The sequence below is a fragment of the Cnephaeus nilssonii genome (assembly GCF_951640355.1).
Source record: "Cnephaeus nilssonii genome assembly, chromosome: 7".
Classification (NCBI taxonomy): domain Eukaryota; kingdom Metazoa; phylum Chordata; class Mammalia; order Chiroptera; family Vespertilionidae; genus Cnephaeus; species Cnephaeus nilssonii.
This window is the reverse complement of record NC_137078.1, coordinates 49,622,695-49,646,954: the sequence shown is the minus strand read 5'-3', so window position 1 is coordinate 49,646,954 and position 24,260 is coordinate 49,622,695. Positions and strand designations below refer to the sequence as shown.

The 24,260-nt window shown below is 39.7% G+C and overlaps 1 protein-coding gene across 1 annotated transcript in view; it reads right to left on the bottom strand.

The window, feature by feature from the left end:
- SLC44A5 (solute carrier family 44 member 5) overlaps window positions 1–24,260 on the bottom strand; it is a gene marked incomplete at its 3' end in the record, with an annotated part of 331,574 nt that overhangs the window by 56,324 nt on the left and 250,990 nt on the right. Inside the window, exons 3-4 of the mRNA XM_079776139.1 lie at window positions 22,552–22,625; window positions 6,449–6,533 (exon numbers count right to left, since the gene is read on the bottom strand). Of these exons, the coding sequence (XP_079632265.1) occupies window positions 6,449–6,533; window positions 22,552–22,625 (159 nt within the window). The remainder of the gene's footprint in view (window positions 1–6,448; window positions 6,534–22,551; window positions 22,626–24,260) is intronic.

Here is a 24,260-nt window from a genome sequence, read left to right as displayed (position 1 = left end):
GTGAGGGTGGCTTGCTTGTGTTATGCCCAGAATTCGGGGTCCCCAAGAAAAACCACCAGGGAACCAGACGAGTCCGATGCAAAAGCAAAGAGTCTGTATTCAAGCTAGCTTGAGCTCAGTCCCACACGCACACACACCTGTGCAGCGGCGAGGTGGGGAGAGAGGAGGAGCCTTGGGAGAACAAAGGCTTTAAAGGGGGTCCAAAGCAGTGGGCGGGGGAACGTTCGTGGCCCCGTTGATTGGTCAGGGGGCAGGGTCAGGGGTCTGGTTACATGGGGGGTATTGTGCAGCTTGCCTAATTTGGACTGAGTCTACTTCTCTACATTCCTATTGGCAGGTTTATGCAACTGTTACATTCTCGCGGTTTTCTAAGAAAAAGGAGTCATATACATAGTTACACAGGATGGAGGGTACAGTACATTTTGTGCTGTCCTGCTCTGCCCTTTCACTTGCAGAGCTGCGCTGGGATGCTGGGATGCGGGGACGAGGTCGGGGACACGGTCTGAGACTTAGAGACTCAGCTGATGGGCAGCCATCGCTGTTTGCCACGCCCTAGCCTAGTGACGCCCTGAGACCCCGCCCCGCACAACCTACAAACCCATCCAAGCTCCAAGCAGTGGCTTTTGCATATGAATGGCTTGCCTGATCACAGCTTAACCTAGCAAACTTGCAGCCCGCATCAGACAGCTCCCAAATCTCCAAATCCCCAAGCAAAGAGGAGAAAACTGTAGTTCTTGCTGTAGCTCCTGCTGGGTGGCCTCAGACAGTAGCTGACCTGCACCCCATTGGAGATCCAGAAGCCAGTGTACCTAGGGGTCAGTGTGAGACACCAGATTTCAACTCCTCACATCCATAAGTGACACATTCAAGAGGCAGACTCAGTGAGCACCAAAGCCCCACTGAAACAAGTCCTGTGCCATATTGAAAACCTATTAGAAGAAATAATGACAGAAAACTTTCCCTACCTGGTGAAAGAAATAGACTTACAAGTTCAAGAAGCATACAGAACCCCAAACAAGAGTAATCCAAAGAGGACCGCACCAAGACACATCATAATTAAAATGCCAAGGGCAAAAGACAAAGATAGAATCTTGAAAGCAGCAAGAGAAAAACAGTTAGTTACCTAGAAGGGAATACCCGTATGCCTAAGTGACAGACACTCCTTCTCCTTCCACCCCTCACAACACAAAGAAAGAGCTAGAACCAGAAGAGAAGGAAGAGAAGGGAAATAGTAGACCAGGCCCTCTCTTCCACTTTAAGTTCCCTTGCAGAGTTAAAACCTGAGCTGGAGGAGTGGAAGGTCTGAGATTCATATTTTACATTAGACCACATTGAACTTTTTAATAACAGAGAGTGTCTGGAAAGCAACAGAATCCACCTGAGATACCAGAGTGAGAAGTGAGATGTGAAAGGACATTGTTAAATGCAATGATGGGGAAAAATAAACACATTTCTTATTCGTAATCCCATCGAGTTCAGATGGCTCAAGACCTGGTCATAAATTCATGCACAACACACACAGGCTGCTTCAGGACTCCACAGAGTCAGCTTGGCTCTTTCACCACCGAGCAGCTATATCATCCACACAGCCTTATGGTGCATGTGTCTCCAATTTGTACCTAAGCAAATGAATAAATTAATGCATGTCATGGATCACTGGAGTCTCTCAGGAGTAGTTACAACTGTGAATGGTAAATCAGTAAGTGTTGAGAGCCCCCATAGGTAAAATTGATTTATAACCTACAAAACGCTACATAAACTCAAGCTATTCACTGGATTGTGCTATCCTCCAGGGAAAGGTTTATACCTTATTCATCTTTATTCTTCTACCTTGCAAACTCTTAGCCTAGCACTCAGCCCACTCTATGTAATTATCAAATGTAATTTGCAAACTCTTAGCCTAGCACTCAGCCCACTCTATGTAATTATCAAATGTAATAGAATGCAAGAGACAAATTCCACAATAAGTTTTTTTCAAAATCTTAAAATCCTTACTTTTTCAGTACAAATTTGCACTGTTCTCTTATAGCCTGACTGGTAGCCTTAAATGTCAGTGGACCTCTGATTCTTTAGGTACAAAGTAGATGGTGATGGTTGCAGCTGAGCAATTCTGCGGGAATGACTGAGGAAGCCACTCAGTATTTAACTTGAATTATATTTCCACCAAGAAACAGCAAAAATGCCTGACCGTGGCTCAGTGGTTGAGCATCGATCTATGAACCTGGAGGACAAGCTACACTGATCTCTTAAATCAAAGAACCTGGAGGTCATGGTTCAATTTCCTGTCGGACACATGCCCAAGTTGCAGGCTCTGTACCCAGTGTGGGGTGTGTAGGAGGCAACCAATTGATGATTCTCTTTCATGATTGAGCTTTCTCTCTCTCTCCCCCTCTCCCTTTCTCTCTGAAATCAATAAAAATATATTTTAGAAAAAGAAGAAACAGCAATATAGAAGCAACTGCAAACTACTCATTTACTAAAATGATCCTCCATGCACTTAAGCCCATCTTTCTTCTTTCCCAAAACTCATGAAAATAAAAGTAAAAACATGAAAAAAACCTCACCATTCCAGCTAAGGATGTGGAGGATGGGCTCTGTTCACAATTATACAGGAGAGTTCAACAATTTGGGGAAGATGAAAAGCATATGAGAGTGTGTTGAGTGATGGATGCACCAGAGAGGTTACAAAAAGGGTGGGATATTATTTTGCCTGTTAGAAATCATGAGATATGTTGGACTCAGAGTTAAGAGAAATGTGGCCAAAAACGAGAAGATTAACTGAAAGTTTATATACAAATCTATAGTGCAAATCAGCACCTCTATGCTTCTCCCATACACGTGCGATTAGAATTCTAGCATCCAGACCAAAAAATAAAAAAGTAAATAAACAGGCCAAAATAGAGGCCTCTTTTGTTGAATTAACCTTCTGGGAATAACAAGGGCTTCTGTGGGATTTGGCACCCCAGCCTACAACCTGTCATCCTGTGGCATTTTGAGAGCCGACGTCTGACAGGCAGCATCCCTCTAGTTCCTGAAATCTGGCAGCCAGCACAGCTGTCACTCCCCACCCCCTTCCCCACCCCAACCCCGGCCCTATAGGACAGAGGCCTCTCTGGAAACTGACACAGCAGTAGAGCAGATTTACATGAGAGAACTGGTTCTTCTTTCTTTAGTAAGCATGGAAATGTTGCTTCACTTAGATGCTAAAATGATACAAAACTTATATGAAAGACCTTTGCCCTCTTCATCTTTCCTGTTTCCCTACCTGAAGACCTCAAATTGGGTAATTGGACTGCTTCAGAATATGTTCAAAGTTGTTTTAACACAACCTTTTTCTTAAATTATTATTTCAGGGAGGAAGGGAGAAGGAGAGATAGAAACATTAACCTCTCTCAATGAGAACCATTGATCAGCTGCCTTCTGCAAGCCCCCTACTGGGGATCGAGCCCGCAACTTGGGCATGTGCCCTTGACCAGAATCAAACCCGGGACCCTTCAGTCTGCAGGCCAAAGCTCTATCCACTGAGCCAAACCAGTGAGGGCTCTTCTTAAGCTGAAGTTTTTGTAGTAGCCAGAAGGTGGCATCAAAATCACTCAAGTTCTCACTTTTTAGTGGAAATTTGAAGAAAAGGAACATACCCAAGTATCATGAATAACTTCTCTGAAATCCAAAAGGCAGAAAAAGTTACACATCAACAAAGCTCTCCATTTTCTCTTGAGGGTTCTCTTTTATCTGTTTTGACATTTTAGAAAACACCCAGTGTTTCTCCTTTTGGTTAGGCATGGATAAACAAAACAAAAAATGGCCAAACTCCACATCCCAAATACTATTACACTATCTCTAAACATGGAATTTAAGCTCAGTTACAAGGAATGTCTTTGAGAGTTGAGAATTAAGGGGCTGCCGTAAGTACATCATGACACTAACAAGTACAAATACTCTAATTGTTATAGTCTAACAAGTATTTTCTGTACTAAATTGTTGGGGGTACCTAAATCGCTTACACATCCTGACAAATGCATTTCATTTTGAAATAGAAACACTCTCATTTATTTGTGTGTTTTTTTTTAATTTAATGACATTTTTTGCCAGTTTATGTTCAAGATCTTTAGGACTAGATTAAACGTGTAACATGGGAAACCAATGTCACTGCAACTCTATCAATGTGCAGCCTAAAGAGCACAGATTTTGGGTTAGAATGTGCTATTTTTTGCCATTTAGTAGTCAATTGAACCTGAATATGTACTTTAACCTTTCTGAATTTCAGTTTCCTAATTTTCTAAATGAGAAAAATAATGATGATGTCCACTTAGCAGTGTTGTTATGAGAATTTGGTAAGATTTTTACACTGACCTTGGGAACAAATTACTCTCTTATCTGTGCTACCCCTTTATTCTCATTCATTTAATATTGAATTTAATGAGCACCTGTTACAATGCCAATGTTGCAGAGGCTGAGGATACAAACAGTAAAAAAGACAGAGGAAGTCCCTGACCTAAAAAAAATGTTGGTTCTAGTAGGGGAAGATAAAGAAGTCAACAAATTTATAATCAGGATAATTCAGGTAGTGATTAAGTACTCAAGACAATACATCAAGGTCTTGTGCCAGAACCTAACTAGAGAAAAGATAGTGGGGGTGAGTGTAATGGTTCAGGTGAGTTTGCCAGTATTAGACATTATTCTTAAAGTAGCACACTGCTCCAAACATGCTAGATTGAAATCTATGATTTTTTTTATTGTCCAGTTCCTAATTTAATTTTTCCAGTTTTATTGAGATATAATTGACACATAACATTGTATTAGTTTAAGATGTATAACATAATGATTATATATGTATAAATAATTACTATAAGTTTAGTTAACATTTATCACTTCACATAGTTAGAATTTTTCATTGTGATGAGAACTTTTTTATATAGGGTGTCCCAAAAAATGTAGATACATTTTTGAATAATTATAAAGGCAGTGTATATTAAAATACATTTCATTTTTAAAATTGAGCTATCAGCTGTTAAAGTGTGTATACATTTTTGGGGACACCCTGTATATTTTTTTATTGTTTAACAGTATTACAGATGGCGCCCATTTCCCCTTCCCCTTATCCCCTCCATCCAGCCCCCACTCCACCCCAGGCCTTAACCAATGTCATTTTTTAAAGAAATAGTATTGGTAGACAAAGAGACACACAGACCAATAGAACAGAATTGAGATCCCAGAAATAAAATCACATGTATATGGGCAAATAATTTTATTGCTACAGGGGACCTTTAAAAATTGCCCATTTTACAGAACTAGAGACTTAGAGATTTTTATTATTTTTACCATCTGGTGCTCTATTTGTCCTTCATAGAGTGAAGCGTTTGTTGTCATTGCATAGGATGTTTTTAGCTGCTAAGGTTAAAATAAGAATTACCACCCTAGATCAGAGTTCAGTCTAGTTGTCTCTAATAGGCAACAAAGACCTTCTATTGGAGTCAATTTGTCCTCTGTAAACTCAACCTGACATGATTGTGGGTTTCCTCCCCACCCAAATTTTGGTTTCTTTTGATTGTCTATAAAAATTCTACTCTGTGAATTTTGTTAACACCTTCCTGAATCTACTTTTAAATCTGTGTATCTCAAATAATAAGCTCCACAGTTATGGGTAGGCAACACACCAAAGCGTTCTGAGCCTTATTTGCTCTTGGTGGTAGCAGGGGGAGAGGGGACTGTTGTTGCTTTGGCTTTTACCCATTCAGTACCAGCTTTTATAGAAACTGAATTGGTTATAAAAAACCAGATCTAGTAACAACTCCAATTACTAGTGGGAAAGAAGGCAAAATTTTCTTAAAGTGTGAGATTAATGTTTTTGTTTTGCTTTCTTAAAATAAAATAAAAATAAAACGTTTTCTGTTTCAATCAACACTGGAAAGGAATTTGATGGAAACTTGGTTCTTGTTTGTTTCAGCTACTCAAGGTCATTGTCTGCAGCCATGTTGCCTTGAAAAGTCAACCACACATGGAGGACTTTCGGGGGGGGCGGGGACTCCTCACTTTGAAAGGGGGAGTGATTTACTTACAGCAAACACAAATCTAACAATAGCTTTATAATGTCTAGCTTTTTAGCAGCTACTCAGAACTCAGCCTTCCAAAAGCCATTTCATAAGGCACTTTAAAATATGGCTTCTGATGAAATCACTGGTCCAATTCATCCATGAACCATTATATTTTCATTAAGCAACATCTTCATACAATCTAACAAAATGCTGTATAACAGTGACATCTTGTCTTACGTCATATAGTATGAAACTCTCCAACTGCTTATAAACTGTTTCAGGAAAAGGTGGAGGGAAGGCCTTCCTTTTGAATTTCAATCTTGTTAAGAAGTCCAGTAAGGTGAATGCAAACGTGGTTTCCGGGTTCTAGCTTAGACAGTCAAATCAGACAAAGCAACGGTGGCCATACTCACTCATTGGGGGTGCCCTTCTGGCCACAAAAGTGGCCGTTGCTGTCTGTAGGGTAAGCCACTCTTCTGGGGTCGCCATGCACCCAGGCTGCAGGAACGAGAAAGGACAAGCACTCTATCAGCAACAGCTGGCTGAAAGCAGTGTATGTGAGAAATTAGAATGCACCACTGCAACACTCTAACCTCTGCCCTCAGTCAGAGAAGATTATTGATTTCCTTCAAAGAGTAATTTCTTAATGAAAAGTAAAATAAAATATGGATGAATCAGTCAGAAAGCACATTTCTCTTATTCTCTCGGTATTCCTCTGGGTTGAAGCCAAAACATGAGGTAATGCACTTAGAAAATGACATTTATTAAAATGTGAATTAGAGGCACACTACAAAAGCTTGAAGTCATTTTTTTTCTAGGGCTCAAAACTAAATGACTTCATAGCAGAGCTAATAAATTTACAGTAAATAATGTGATGTCATTCTTTTGGGTTGTGCATAAGTGAAAACACTTAAAAATTTAAAGGAAGGAAACTATAATGCCCAATTCAATTTGATTAGTTTTTTTATGATTTCATGTGACATTAAAAAAGGCAAACAGTAGCAACTATAGGCAATCTATAAAAATAAAAGCATAATATGCTAATTAGACCGGACAGCCGAACGACCCTCCGGACATCATTCCGAACATCCTTCTGGATGAAGCTGCGGCGGCGGGGGCCAAGGCAGAGGTGGTTAGGGGCGATCAGGCAGGCAAGCAAGCAGTTAGGGGCGATCAGGCAGGCAGGCAGAGGGATTAGGGGCAATCAGGCAGGCAGGTGAGCAGTTAGGGGCAATCAGGCAGGCAGGCAGAGGCAGTTAGGGGTGATCAGGCAGGCAGGCGAGTGGTTAGGGGTGATCAGGCAGGCAGGCGAGTGATTAAGGGCAATCAGGCAGGCAGGCAGAGTAGTTAGGGGCGATCAGGCAGGCAGGCGAGTGGTTAGGGGCATCAGGCAGGCAGGCAGAGTGGTTATGGGTGATCAGGCAGGCAGGCAAGCAGTTAGGGGTGATCAGGCAGGCAGGCAGAGTGGTTAGGGGCGATCAGGCAGGCAGGTGAGCAGTTAGGAGCCAGCGGTCCTGAATTGTGAGAGGGTGCAGGCCAGGCTGAGGGACCACCTCCCCCCATGCACAAATTCGTGCACTGGGCCTCTACTACATAATAAAGATTTACTGTACATTTTGTCTGATAATCTCAAGGCTTACTATAAATATCAAGTGTTCTCAAACTTCATGAAAACTGAAGACTCAGTTATATTTTCTCTGAAGACCCTGGCTGGCTCTACCTCATACAAACTCATCACTCTGATTTTCCAAAAAGTACAAACTTGACTTGGCAGCTAGACTACAGAACCACAGAAAATAACACACATTAACTAAACTGGGTAATACTCCCTAATTCTAACTGATTGTTTCTAATTTCTCTAATTTGACTAATATAGATTCTAAAACTCTAGGAAATGCATTGGTCAGCTAATACTTGTCTCTATATGGAAAACATATCTCTTTGTCCTTTGCTTCCCTTAACATTCGCCCAGCTATCTCCTTACCCACATTCATTGGGTTTGACAGTTCATGTTATAATTCAATAAGCCTGATATACATGGACAATGTGACTTAGAAAGATTAAAGAAATCAATTCTGAATGAGAATTTTAATATGGTAGAGAAATGTTTCTCAATTTTTCTCATCTATCTAAGCCGTCTCTAAATACCCAGGAAAGTCCCCTTTGTCTAATTCTTTCTCAAATGTTCTAGAGGTCAAATCGGTTTCATCTTTTAATAGCTTCTTATAAAACCTGACTCATTTGGGCATCACTCCACTGCCATATCTTCCCACTTTTATTTCCCAGAATAAAGAAAGTGGACTATAAATAAGGCATTTAAATGACATCTAAGCGTTCAACATCTATGTCTCCAGACATGATTTCATTAAATTTAGTTTTAAATCTTAGTTTATCACACTTTGTCTAAACCAAAGAAAGAGATCTAATTTTTACCTGACTTTATTTTCTATAATATGTTTAACTTTATCCTGAAATGCTTTATTCCTTTTCCATAAAATTATTAATTTGGAGATGGGCACCTAAAGAAGCATTTGGATTGCTAGGTATGCTATATAATATATTTATGACCCTGAACAAGTCACTTAACTGTTTTGAGTCTTGGTTTTATAATTTGTAACTATAAAATAGGTATAAGAATACCCATCTTCATAAGAATGTGGAGAATATGAAAGATGGTGAAAGCAGAATGCCTGACATAGAGTGTGAAGTCGGTCCTGTTAGTTCCTGTCTTATCTGGGTTTCACCAAAAGCAAACATTGAGACGAGGACTTTGATGCAAATAGTTAATTTGAGAAGTGATTCCAGGAAGCTTAGTGGCAGTGAGGAAAGTGATCCAGGGAAGGAGGCAAAGCAGTAAAGGGCACCCTAACGAGTGGGATACTGTTGTGGGCAGCACTGACTCCAGCCTGCTGGGGACCTTCCGAGGAACCAGTGGGCATGCTAAACCTGTCTGCCAGAGCTGCAAGCCAACTCAGAAGGGCCAAGGGGAGGAGGAATGGGGCATTGGCAGCATCTACACATATATATATTTTCTTCCTTCTTTTCGTCGTCAATCAAAGAATTTGACATGACAGGTATGTATCCTGTAATAGAGGTTAATCCCAGCATTGTTTATGTCAAAGTTCTCAAGAAACACATTAAAAGGAAAGAATCAAGTTTATAGAAGGCTTAGAGAAGTGGAACCTGAGAAGTACTGAAAATGACTAGGATTTAGACAGGTGCCAGAAGTAGGGAAGAATGTTAGATTGAGGAAATTGTCTAAAAATACGAGTTTCCAATTAATTAATTGCTCACCATGTGCCAGATAGAGGCTAAATGCATTGCACCCATTGTCTCAGTTGAGTCTCACAGTCACTCTATAACAGTCTACAATAATCCTATGAAGTAGACAACTAACTTTATAGGCAACTGTAGTTCAGAGTTTTATTTACTTCTCAAGATCACACAGCTTTCAAGAGGCATAAACAGGGCTTGAAGTTAGGTGTGTTGCTCTCCCAGGCCCATGCTTTAACCACAATTCTAGAAGTTCCATGAATAGAGAAATTCCAATAAAATGAGTAAAATGTGAGAGGTCTCTTAGTTTAATGTAAAAAGCCCCTTAGTTTACTAATGGGTACAATAACTGTTGCTGCACATCTCCAGACTCTGGTAGCTGTAATGCTGCTGCTAAAGGATGGACTAGGAAAAAGCTTGTTCACAGCGGGACAGCAAGGAGATCAGCTATGAGAGGGTCAGCAGTATGCTGGGCACAGATGGTAGGAAAGGAGATGACACAGGTACTTTTGGAGCCTCTGTCATTTGAAAAGAGCTTTGTACTTGGCTGGGGAGGGAGAGTGGTTGGGAAGGATATGATGCCTCGGGCAAAGATAGAAGTGTCAAGGGAGGAATGCTCTTTGTTGATTTTGTGGTTTGGAAGTGTGGCAGGTGGCTGTGTGTAATACTGCTGCCACACCTCTCCATGCAGCCTCTGGCACAGAAGTCGTGCTGCAGATGGTCTGCTTTTGAGCTGCAAGGGCCAGTACAACCAAGTCACCTCAGTCAAGGGTATTTTGTTTCCTTTATCTGCTTTGCCAAGCGTATATCTCACCCACCTCTACTGGAAGAATATGACAGAAAAAAAAAGGAAAAAAGAGATGTGCAGCAACAGTTATTGTGCCCATTAATAAACTAAGGGCTTTTTACATTAAACTAAGAGGCCTCTCACATTTTACTCCTTTTCTTGGAATTTCTCTATTCATGGAACTTCTAGAATTTTGCTGTCCAATAAGGTAGCTACTAGCCACCTGTGTCTACAGAGCACTGATGTGTGGCTCATCTGAACTGAGACCTGCTATAACTGCAAAGTGCACATCAGATTTTAAAGTGTGTGAACAAAAAATAAATGTAAATATCAATAATTTGTACTTATTACATTTAAAATAATAATATTTAGTTGTAGTTAATAAAACATATTATTAAAATTAATTTTATATTTAAAGCATTTCCTTACATAGAGCTACTAGAAAATTCAACTTACACATGATGCACATTATGTTTCTCCTGGACAGATCTGCTCTAGAATATTTCTCCACAAATAAGGTGATTAACAGTATCATAACATTTAAACTATTCCTTAGGGCCCAACCAGTTATACAGTATCTGATATCTATTTACTTTACTTTAATTCTTAAAAGAAAGTTAACATGAGAGTGTTATCTTAAAGTGCCAGTCTAGAATATGGTCAAGCTCCTCATCACTCATACTGAATTATCATCATCTTCCTATTCATTGAGTCATTCATTCATTAGGCCTTACCTGTGATAAAGACATAAAGACTCTGACGATATAGAGAAAAACATTCATATTTAGTATAATAATTGTTTCATAATTAACACATTCTCCCTAAGGGAACTATTATCATGCTGATTGGTCAGCGCAGAGAGAAGATAGTTTCTGAAGAATGACATTGCATTCTCTTAAACTCAACCAAGCCATGACCTTAATTTTAGATGCTTTTTAAGTTATAGTCTCTCTACTAAAGCAAATACTATAAAAGCAGCCTCTGCCACCTTGGATACAGCAGTTTATCTAACAAAAGCTTTGCCATTCCCAATAAATAGAAAATACCAGGGGCACTTGCTTTCCCCTGGCAGGGAAAGTACTGCATCCTCACTATCTTACCTCAACATTATATGACTTCTAGCTCTTCGCCACAATTTAGTCTGTAAAGTTTGATAATATACCAGTACTTACTCCACAGGATACCACAGAGATTCTTCACATAGATGCAGATAAGATCTGGAGGGTATTAAATAGCATGTAATCTTGATACCTTAGTTCTCAACCTTTCTAATGCCGCGACCCTTTAATACAGTCCCTCATGTTGTAGTCTCCCCAAACCATAAAATTATTTTCGTTGCTACTTCATAACTATAATTTTGTTACTGTTAATGAATCTAATGTAAATATCTGTGTTTTCTGATGGTCTTAGGCGACCCTGCTAGCGGTTCTCAACCTGTGGGTCGCGACCCACAGGTTGAGAACCGCTAGCAGGGTCACCGACCCACAGGTAGAGAACCGCTAGCAGGGTCGCCTAAGACCATCGGAAAACACAGATATTTACATTACGATTCATTAACAGTAGCAAAATTATAGTTATGAAGTAGCAACGAAAATAATTTTATGGTTTGGGGAGACTACAACATGAGGGACTGTATTAAAGGGTCGTGGCATTAGAAAGGTTGAGAACCACTGCCTTAGAAAAACATGTATGCCATGGATGAAAAATATATCTCATGAAAATACAGTGGTCTTCCAATGAAGACCTAAGGAGCCCAGTCGTGATATCTCCTCCAAAATAAATGGTACGTTCTGCACCTTGCATCTGCTGCTATTAAGAGAGAAGCACAACACTTATTGCCTCCCAGATTTGAGTATGACCCAGAGAAATAAAATGCTTTTCAGATAAAAGTGTACAAGCAGTTCTGCCACTCGCTCTATATGGCAGAATGGACTCCATGGTGCTTAAAATCTCTATCAGAGAACAGAATGCTGTATGGGGCCTGTGGTAAATGCCTAGGAGGTCCCTAGGGTTTTGGAGAAAATTCATGTTCTTTCATCAAATAAATTATTTTGCGAAGTAGCTCCTGGACCCTGAATGATCACTCAATGACATAAGAAGCCCAAGATGAACCAGATGTTATCTGATCCATCAATCCTAAAGTTGGCCCTGCCCAGTGGCACGACAGTGTTGGGGAGTTGAAATGGTATATTCATTCAATGCTTGTGAAGGTCATAAAAGCACAAGAAAATTTCATTGGAAGATTGCTCACAATAATAGCGTATTAACTCCTGATGCACTGCTTTAGCACATACCTATGGAAAGGTCACTATGATCAGTTGACTGGGAAGGAATAAAATTAAACCAGATTTATAGGTGTTTAGGGAAGATCTGTTGGCACAGCTCCGGGGACACTTTTCTAGTTACCTAATTTTACTGGGAGAAGAAATGACCTGAATCACTTATCTATTCATAGACAGAGGCCAATTGTTTGGCCAAAATATCATAGACTGGAAAATAAAAATATTAGACAATGAATGGCAAGGGAGTTTGATAAATAACTAGAACAACCAACCTCAAAATGAACACAGAATATGAAAATATTCATGTCTATGTGGCTACTTAGTAAAGATCCTTCTGTAGAGGTATCCTTTACTAATCAGATGGAAAAGTACTTGTTCAATGATTTTGTGAAAAAGTAATCATGACAACAGGGATGAAGGTTATGTTGAGTTTTGTTAACATGGATATTTACTCACAAAAGCTGACCTGGCCCCTATCATTGCTTATGTGACACATTGTCAGCAGTAGAGGGTCACACTGAACCCAATCACCCCGAAGCAGCCAGCCTATGGAAGAGTAGGATCCCATATGACGATCTGATTAATGCACTCCTTAGGAAGCAATGCCTTTCAAGGTGGGGTTGCTATTTTCCAGAATACAACAGGGTCATAGCAGGACACACATGTTGTACTCACACAGAATAATTAAAGAGAGTTTCATAAAGAAATATTTACAGCAAGATGGGTAGAATTTTGAGAAACAAAGAAGAGTTGGTGCAGAGGCTGGCAACAGTAGGGTGCCGTTTTCAGGCCCAGGGAGGAAGGAGTTATCTGTACCCAGAGAGGAGTCAAATAGAAAGAGCCGACTGACAGAGGGGTTGGAGCCTTAGGTAGAAAGACATCCCAGCAAGAGAGCCAGAGGAATAAATCCACAAACTCACTCTCCTACCCGCCAATCCATTGTTGGTACCTCTCACCGACCAAACCAAACTAGAAGCCACAGGACAGGAGGACCTGTTGGTGTGATCCTCATAAAGTCTGTGCCAGTTTGTCAGGGGACAGAGCAGGGTAAAGAGGGGTAGAGTGAGATGGGGAGAAGGTAATGAAAAATACCAGCCTCTATTCTGAACAAGTGACCAGCCTTTTCAAGGGTAGCACGTTAGATATATTCAGCAAGACATACAGGACTTTATTAAAAGCACACAAACAAAAAATAACAAGAGATAATAAGGTTTTCAGATTCTCTTTTGTCAGAATTTACTACCACAAGGGACAGAAAAAAAAAAGACCAGAAAGATGCACATTCTAAATTTTGGCGTCTGTGAAATAGGAGGGGTCAGAGTAGGAGGCAAAAGATGGGACAAAGCATTTTTTAAACAAATTTATAAATAATACATATAGAATTAAAAAGAAATGGACAATCAGATAAACAAAGAAACTAAATTAGGCTTTTTACATTTTTGTTGTTTTATTAGTAAGACTGACTTTATGCTGATTACTTTGATATACTAGGTGTACCCGTTAATAATGCGGATTTTTTTCAATAGAGTTACACATATGTTGATATATATGCGATTTGATATGTATGCTATTTTGTTGTGTTGACAGCAAGCTTCAAAATTTCATATGTCAAATTTGCTGAAGATGTTAACATCATAAATATTTTTACACTTAAATATGTCGAATTTCATGCCAAAAAAAAGAGCATTAGCGGGAAGTTTTAATTCATTTTGAAGAAAAGTGCTGCTGAAAGTTATCGTATACTTCGGGAAGCTTATGGTGAACATGCTCCATCTCAAGATACTTGTGAACACTGGTTTAAATGCTTTAAAAGTGATGATTTTTATATGAAAGACAAAGAACGTCTAGGTCAACTGAAAAAGTTTGAAGACCAACAATTACAAGCATTATTGGATGAAGATGCGTGTCAAACTAAAAACCAACTTGCAGAAAGATTAAACGTTGCTCAGCAAACAATTTCCGATTGTTTACAAGCAATGGGAAATATTTTAAAGGAAGGAAAATGGGTGCCACATCAACTGAACTAAAGACAAATGGAAAACCAAAAAGTCATCAGTAAAATGTTGTTTTCAACGGCAAAAAATAAAAGTCTTTTTTGCTTTGAATTGTGACTGGCGATGAAAAGTGGATTTATTTTAAGAATCCCAAATGCACAGAATCATGGGTTGATACAGGTCAACCATCAACTGCAAGAACAAATCGCTTTGGAAAGAAGACAATGCTCTGCGTTTGGTGGGATCAGGAAGGTGTGGTGTATTATGAGCTTCTAAAACCAGGTGAAACTGTTAATACTGATCGCTACCGACAACAAATAATCAATTTGAACCACATTTTGATCATAAAATGACCAGAATATGCCAGAAGATATGGCAAAGTAATTTTGCTTCATGATAACGCACTATCACATACTTCAAAACCAGTTAAAAACACGTTAAAAGATCGTGCCTGGGAAGTATTAACCCACCCGCTGTATTCACCAGACCTTGCTCCTTCAGATTACCACTTGTTCAGATCGATGGCACACGCACTTTCTGAGCAGCACTTCAAAATGTACGAAGAAGTGTAAAATTGGGTCTCTGAATGGTTTGCCTCAAAACAAGAAAAGTTCTATTGGGACGGTACCCACAAATTACCTGAAAGATGGGGGAAATGTGTAGCTAGCGATGGACATTACTTTGAATAAAGAACTTTTGATGTTTCTCTTGAAATTATTGTGTTTTCTTTTATTACAAAATTCACATTATTAACCGGTACATCTGGTATTTCTTTTTCCAGCTATTCTAGTTAGATATTAATCTACTACTATTACCAACCTGTTCAAAGTTTTTATTCACATTACAAGATAGGGTTGGGGTTTTTTTTAGAAGTTAAGAAGTAATTGGAAATAAAAGGACAGAAATGTATTCATTCTTTTCTTCATTCATTCAACAAATACTAGTATTGCTTGAGTGCCTACTATATGTCAGGATCATGCTAGATGCTGGGTATATAAAGGTCTTTGCTCTCCCAGAGCCTACAGTCTTTTAGGGGAAATTAATCTTAATGAATTAATTGCACAAACAAATGTGAAATTACAATTCTGACAAGCACTATAAGGTGCAATACATGGTACAAAAAGAGGGATTCTTAGAGGCAAATGACCAAGTGAAGGAGGTCAGGGTTGATGTCCCTGAAGAAGTAATGCAGGAAAATGAATGGAGGCACGAAGAAGCTTCCGTGAGAAGGACACATGGAAGGGGTGGGGGATGATGGGTGCTGGGGACAGATAGGAAACCAGTATGGTGCACACACAGACTGGTGCACAGAGAGGCAGCACCTGAGGTTATTTTCTATAAGGAACTACAGGAAGATTGTTTTAGCATAATGTTGTCAGTGCCAGCCCTGCAATCCACAAAAAAGGTTTTGTTCAAGTAGGTCCTTCTCCTATTCAAATTATCCTTGAAAAACTCAAGGTCATCTCAGTGTCACTCATCTCAGTGTTTATTTGCTTAATTGTACAGTAGCTCCAGAAGTGGCAACACTCCCTTGCTTGAAGGAAGAGCTCTCATCATTCCAAAAAAAAAAAAAAAAAAATGGATGTAATTTCTTACATCTGAAAATGTTACATGTAATATTCATTAGTAATATCTACTATAGTAAACACACCCTTTTCAAAAGATACATGAAATCCTTTGCGACCTTCCTGGCCAGAAAAAGCCCAGAGGAGATACTATCTGACATAATTTTATTTAATCTATAATATAAGCACTAACTGAGGAAAAACCAAACCTGTATTAGTAGTTGTGGATTATCATAAAGAATGTGTTTCTCTCTTTAGTGGGTACATAATAGAAGCTAATCTTGCAAGCAATCACTGAATGTAAACAATGACATGTACAAACTGCAGCTATCAGATGATTTGTGATATTTGCTTGCAAAAGAACACCTGCTTTTGCCCTGGCTGGTGTGGCTCAGTTGTTGGGCATCCTCCCATGCACCAAAAGGTTGGCAGTTCAATTCCCAGTCAGGGCACATACTGGGGTTACGGGAATACGGGCTCAATCCCAGTAGGGGGCATGCGGGAGGCAGCTGATTCATGTTATGCTCTCACTTGGATGTTTCTCTCTCTCTCCCTTTCTCTTAAAAAAAAAAAAAAAAAACAAGAGAGAAAACCTGCTTTTCATTTATTCCACTAGTGCTGTTTTCTGATACTTGCTGTTTTAAGCCAACTCTGTGTGAAATTGGGATGGAAGGAAGAAAAAGGCATTAGCACATGATAGGCTGTGGCTGACCAGAACCACAGCATATCATGGGTTTCTGGTCAGCCTCCTCCCTCTCAGTGACCTTCATCATTTAAGGAATCCCCATTTATCTTCTTTAGTAAATGCAAGGCAGGATTGCATGGTGGTATGAGCACAGCCTCTAGAATGAAACTGCCTGGTTATTGGAGAATAAACCAAGTGACAAAGTTACACAGCAGTCAGTACCAATCAGGACTGATCATTATCCCCTTAACTTTCTAAGTTTTAAGAATAACTTTAAAAGACCACTTTAAGTGAAGAGGATACATGTGTGGGGGAGAGAGGGGCCGGGGGAAGAGAGAAGAGAGAAGAGAGGAGAAGAGAGAAGAGAGAAGATAAATTATTTGTAAAACACTCCTATTTGGGTAATCATCGCAGATAAGAAAAGATTGGTGAGATATGGGTCAAAACTTCATTCAGGCAAATTGTCCTTTCACTCATACTAAGGAAATGTATGTTACTCAAGTACCAGGGGCAAGTATAATTATCCGGAATCATCTCTCATTTTCAAACCTTTGCAAAGCACGTTCCTGTTGTGCTCTGGGGTTGAGTCAGAAGTGGCAGCAGTTAAAGAGCCCTCTGTCGAGGAGAAAATGGGAGTAGGCCAACTGCTTGCACTGACACTTAAAAATTAACTGCAAATCTGTTTGGGGCAGCTAAGGCATTCCCAAACCACTTGTTCGTCGGGAATGTTGGCTTTCAAATCATTATTTTGTATCCCTTAAAGGTACATTTTAACTGTTTTAATATGTGAGGAACAGGCCGGCCAAATTGTGCTTATGGCTTTTTAACACAAGCAATTTACAAATGCAATGAAGCAGATAATAGGACACATGATACCGAATTTGGAAATCTGTGCTGATGACACTGCTGCTGTGGGAGCATTTTTGGAAGCAGCCCTGTATCCGGTTGCCTGGATAAGAAAAATGTTGTTTATCATTTCACAGGTGGCCTCTTCCACCCAATGGTGAGTTTGGGGTCATGTCCTTGAGCACAAATCAATCATTCTCATGCTAGCAATATTCCACTTGAAATCATCTGGAATTCATGTATTCAGCAAAATACAACAGTAAAAATCTCACTCAACACAAAGAAATATGTTAAAAAAAACAGTCAAAACGAACTGCTTGCTTTTTAAAATGAAGACTTCTAAACCAAAAAGAAGTGTAAATATGTATTTTAATTTTAAAACAACTATATACTTGTAAAGAAAGCAAAAGGACATTTAACACTAGTTCTCATTACCTATGAATATAATATTTTTTTCATGAATTTGATTGGAACAATTTAAAAATTGTTCCAATAAAAGTAATTATGCCTGGGAGCTCAGTAGAGCCAGCCAGGCTCAAGGTCTGGATCTCATCACCTCACCTAAGTCAGGTCTAGGTGTAGATGAGGCTCCTAAGGGTTGGTTCCTCTCCTAAGGGTTGGTTCCTCTCCTAAGGATGATCTATTTAGATGGATCACTGAATCCATTGGGCACATTTCCTATTTCCCATATTGCCATTGGCAACAGTGTGCCAAATATTTCACCAGTATATAATAAGGTTCCCTTCCCTTCTGTTTCCAGTCGTGTTTTCCTCACTTTCCTTTAAACTCTCATGACAGTCTCCTCACAATCCATTTGGCTTCTGAACCTGGTTTCAAAACCATACCCATGTTTTAGGTCTTATTAAGCAGGTACTAAATGTTGTTCTGTTTATTGTTGCTGCACCCATCACACCCAATCTACGGGCTTAATACAACAATTTTCTTTTGCTCATGATTTGGGGAGTCGTACATTTGGGGAAGCCTCAGCTGGGCCCCTGGGGTCTCTCATGCAGTCAGATGTTGACTAAGGTTTCAATCATCCACAAGCCCTACGGGGCTGATGGTAATTATCCCTTGGAGCTCAGTGAGCCTGCTGACCAAGACCCCTACAGGTGGCTTCTCTATGTGGCTTGGGCTGCTCATAGCATGATGACGGAGTTCTAATCTAGTTTGCATTAATTTACTTTTCTTGTTAACTTCCTATTGTCTCAACTAATAGCAATAATAATTCCTAGGAAAAATTAAAAAAAAACAAAAAACTTTAGACCCTAACTCCAAGTGCTTCCTAATTAAATGCAACAAGGAAATAATTCATTCAATTGGAAATCCATTTGAAAAGAAAAAAAATTATTGACTGTTAAAATTGTGCTACTATTGCATAGGAACAATTTGCATAAGAAATATTACTATTCTTTTTTTCTAGTTAGCAAATAATTGAATAGCAACCATCAGTGAAGTAGGACAAAAGAGAGCTATTATCATAAATGTTAGTTTGATCTTTCAAGGAGATTTGATTACCTTCTACTCACACTCCACTTCCCCACTTGAATAGAAGGTCTGCTTTTCATCAGTCAAATGTCAAGTGCCTTTGTTGCATGCTAGCTGGCCATATTCCACATAAGGGCAAAAAATCAGTTTTTCTGCAGCAGAATTTGTGAGAAACACAGCTGTCTAATTGCAAAACATGGATGAAAGACAGGCCTAAAAAAAGGTCCTGATCTAACAAAATGGCTAAAGATGCCTATCAGTGACACTGCCTTAGCATCATCTTTCCTCAGGAAAAGGTACATGTTCCTTGATGTGAAAAAATTCTTCATACTCCTGGGAACTCTACCAATTGTTTTCCTTCATTCTTCTTTCAGCCCAACATTAAATATAACCAAAGAGTTAAATTTATCTTAGAAACAAACTAGTAAAGCTATTATAGTTCAGGTAAAGATAGCATATATATTTAGTAAATTTGGTGAGCCATTCACTTTGATCAGTGGCCTCAGAATTAATTTGGGAGAATCACTAAATGAATCCAGTTTTGCACGAGGAACATTTATCCTCTTATTTCATGTGGATTCAGGCATTTACAAACTGATAAGGAGTTCTTAAAGGAAAAGGCGAATTTCTTATCTCACTCCCGGGGGAATAATGGTAGCACTCCCAGTGCTTCCCTCTCCTGTCTCCACAGGACAGAGAGTGGCAGCGGCTTTCCCAGCTCCAGGTGAGGATGAAAGGAATTTCTCTGTGGATTAAAACAGAGTGTCTCTGAGATATGGAGGAGAGCCATAAGACTTCCTCATAAAAAGATTCTGGGCATAGTATAAGACCCTTGTGAAGTTCCCGTATGCATTCAAACTATAATAACCAAAAGTATGGGTTGCTATCCTATATAATAAAAGAGAAACATGTAAATTGACCGTACTCTGCTAGCTCACCAGCCAATGAGTGAGTATGCAAATTAACCCAACAAAGATGGCGGGTTAATTTACATACACAGGCACCTGGTGGTGAGCAGAGTGGGAGAGCCATTGGAGAATGGAGCTGCTTGGGGAACTTGGATCCCCAAGCCGCCAGACGGAGAGCAGAGAGGGAGAGCTGGCGGCTTGGAGGACTTGGCAGAGCAAGAGGCCGTGGGATGGAGACAGAGCAGGAAGGGAAAACCAAGAGCACGGGAGCACCAGGAATTCTGGGAATTGTAGTTCTGGTGGCAGCCCCAGGACTGGAAGCGGAAGCCCAGAGCGCAGGGAGCACCAGGAATGCTGAGAATCAGAGTTCTGGTGGCAGACAGATCTCCTAGACACTAGAGCAAAGTGAGCTTGGAGCAAGTTACTGTTGTGGTGGGAGATGGAGGGAAAGCAAAGGGGAGAGACATAAGTAAAATCAGAGTGTCTAGGAAAAGTTAAAGGGAAGATATCCTAAAACCTCCAGGAAATCTCCACCAATGAAGCAAAGCAAAAAAAAAGCCTCTATTATTCTGTGAGCAATAAACCAAACTGGGTTGGGGTCTCAGACAATTCGCTTATATGATTGCAAAGACAGACAGAAACTCCCGGATTGGAGAGGGCTCCCCTGAGGGCTCCCAGATTGGACAGGGTGCAGGTCGGGCTGAGGGACCCACCTCCTCATGCACGAATCTTCATGCACTGGGCCCCTAGTATAGAAATAATAGAGTAAATTACATTTTAAAGCAATTTATTAAAATTCAAAACCACAAACGAACTACTGTCTAGTACTATTATGTAGCATTATTGGTGTAGCTGAATATTATTTCATTTACTTCTCACAATAGCGCTGCAAAGTAGATAGTGTTTCTATATTTTGCAGATAAGAAAACTGAGGTTAAGATGCTAGCCCAATTCTACCAAACAAATGGAGGAAACCCTACATCTGCTTGACTTCAAATCTTCTCTTATGCAATGAATTTCAATTCTATGACAAAAAGTAAAAACAAAATAATTACACAAACAAGATGTGTCCCAAAGTTAGAGAAGCTAACATTCCTTTAGCTGTATAATAAAAAAATTTAATTTTATTATAACATTTAGTTTATGGATGGTGTATTGTGCTATGACTACATTGATGTTTAGACTTTAAAATAGTTAAAGAAATATCAAAGAAATCTTCTAAAGGCTTAGAATATATTAGTTTTGTGATTTATGATCCTTTAGTCTTCTTTCTCTCCTTATCTTCCTGCCTTACTTTTGAATTCTCCAAATCTACTAAGTAGTTTTTGCATGGTATTACTGAGATGATCTTCTGGAAATTACTTTAAATTGCTTTTCTCAAAAATGTCTCTTATTGGAAGATAAAACCGAAAAGCAGGAAAGAGTATTTTCCATTGTTCCCTAGGCAGGTCCAGCCTTCTTTCTGCTAATACATCCCACATTTAGTCCAGGCACTAGTTATTGATACTAGAAGCTGTTATCTGACTTTTATAGCTCCCATCTTATTAATAATATGTTAAAGTTTCCTAGGTCAACATATAAAGGACAGGACTTAGAGTCTCTGGGGGAAATGTGATAAATTCACAAGCAATTGCAAAACCTTTTTATAGAAAATATTCATACCGGTCCCTTTGGTAGTGTTTTAAAAATCCAAATAAAGAATCTCTGTATTTTTCCTCTTTATTTTCACTTTCATAGAAAAAATTTTAACCTAACAATAAACAACAGGATATCTATTTCTGGTAGGCAAAAATAATAAGACTTCTTACATGTTATTCATTATCAGATAAAATTTTCTTTTTCTTTTTTTTGTTTTGCCTACATGGACTTAAGATTTATTTCATCATATCACAAAATAATTCTCTTTGAAAGAAGACTGAAATTACATTAAATATCTTTATCAATTTCTTTTTACATTTCAAACTCCCCTTTTTATTACTATTCTCATAATACACAGTCTTCTCTCCATATCCATGGGGGATTGCTTGCAGGACCCCTATGCTTACCAAAATTCATTGGTGCTCAAGTTCCATGTATAAAATGTGGTAGTATTAGCATATAACTTATGCATATTCCCTTATATTTTGGAAATCCTTAAAAATTACCTCTTCTTTTTAATTTTCTTATAAAAATGTTTATATATTACCTAAAGTATCTAGGCTCTAGTTCTTATTAGTAAATAGCAACATGAACATAATTAGCTGCTTAATAGAATTTCAAAAGTAAAAATGATTAAAAAGAAACCATAAGCTTTTCCTTCCTTCTTTATAATTGTACGAGAGGCCCAGTGTACAAAATTTGTGCACTGGTAGGGCCCCTAGTGGCTGCCGCCACTGGCCGGGGCCTCCCTCCCTTCCCCCCACCAGCCCCAACCCCTGGTCGAACTCCCAGACAACTCCCGGTTGAGGGGACAATTTGCATACTACATTTTTATTATATAATATTTACTTAACTAATTTGGGTTTTCCTTGTAATAAACTACTTTATGTTTATTTTTCATTGCATCTGCTACCCAGTGAGTCCTGGTGAAAAGACAACAATCAATAATAAGATGCTTCGGGAAAAAATTGATTAATGTTAAAAGTGTGACACTGACTTAGTTATTCCATTAATAAATGTTTAATATCTTCTATACCTGTGTTTACTCACCTATAAGTCCTAAAAAAATGTAGCCAGTAATGAACAGTATGAAGACCATGCAGCACAGAACATCTGTACAACCCCTAAAGACAAAAAAGAAATTAGAATTAAAAGGGGTCCAAGATGACTTCTTATTTACTGTACAAAATATAATGATATGCCATTTTGACATCCAATAATTCTGAAAGGTGGATCACACGTGTTTCTGCAATTAAAGAAAGAAAGGGTTCATAATTCCATGATGAAAGAAACTCCCCCAGAATTCTTAGTATTTATTGTTTCTTGGTTTTTATTTGTAAAATGTTTTTAGGGATGAGAGTATGCCAACATTGAGTAATAATTTTTTATTTGAAATTGTAATTTACACTATTTAATTTTATGATTTTCATCTTCTTGCCTCCCCAACACATGGTATATGTACATCCTATCTAATAATGACAAATATGCAAATTGACCATACCTCCGACACACCAACAAGCCACACCCACAACCCACGCCCACCATCCAATCAGAGCGAGCATGCAAATTAACCCAAACCAAGATGGCTACAGCCACAGAGACCAAGGTTTCCTAGGTAACAGAGGAAGCCAAGCTTTCCGCCTGCCCTTGCCAGGCCTAAGCCTCCACTCAAGCTACAAAGTTTCAATTATAGAAGGTAAACAAATTCAAACAAATGACGGCAGAATGGAGCTTGAGAAAGCAGGCCAGGGTTTGCCGCCAGCAACAGGGGAAGCAAAGCTTTCCGCACACCATGGCCGGGCCCACCCACTTAAGGCAACAAAGTTTCAATTATAACCCCAACACAAATGGCTACCAGCCTCGGAGGGAGCCCCGGGCTTGGCTCCGCTTCAGGCTACAAAGTTTCAATTGTAGAAGGAAAATAAATTCCAGATACCAGGGCCTCCTCTTGGGTCGCCAGGGGGGGTGGCCGGCCTGCAAACCACCACAGGCCTCTCGCTCAGGCCGCCCCACGCCCCAAGGGAACCCCCACCTGATCCAGGATGCCCTTCAAGGCAAACCAGCTGGCCCCCAGCCCTGTACCAGGCCTCTATCCTATCTAATAAAAGAGTAATATGCAGATTGATCATGACTGCAACACACAATATAGCTGCCCCCATGTGGTCAAAGATCCTGCCCCCATGTGGACACAAGTTGGCCACCACAAGATGGCCAGCAGGAGAGGGCAGTTGGGAGGCACCCGGCCTGCAAGGGAGGGCAGTTGAGAAGGACCAGGCCTGCAAGGGAGGGCAGTTGGAGGTGATCAACCCTGAAGGAGAGGGCAGTTAGGGGTAACCAGGCCGGCAGAGGAGGGAAGTCGGGGGCAAACAGGCTGGCAGCAGAGTGGTTAGGGGGTGATCAGGCTGGCAGGCAGAAGCGGTTAGGGGCAATCAGGAAGGCAGGCAGGGAAGCAGTTGGGAGCCAGCAGTCCTGGATTGTGAGAGGGATGTCCGACTGCCCGTTTAGGCAGTCGGACATGCCTTGAGGGGTCCCATATTGGCGAGGGTACAGGCTGGGCTGAGGGACAACCCCCCTCCGTGCACGAATTTCGTGCACTGGGCCTCTAGTGTATATATATATATACACACACACACACACACACACATACATACACATATATATATACATATATACATATATATGTATATATATATATATACACATATATATATATTCAACTATTTCCATTCCTCCCTTTCTTTTTCTTTCTACATACACAT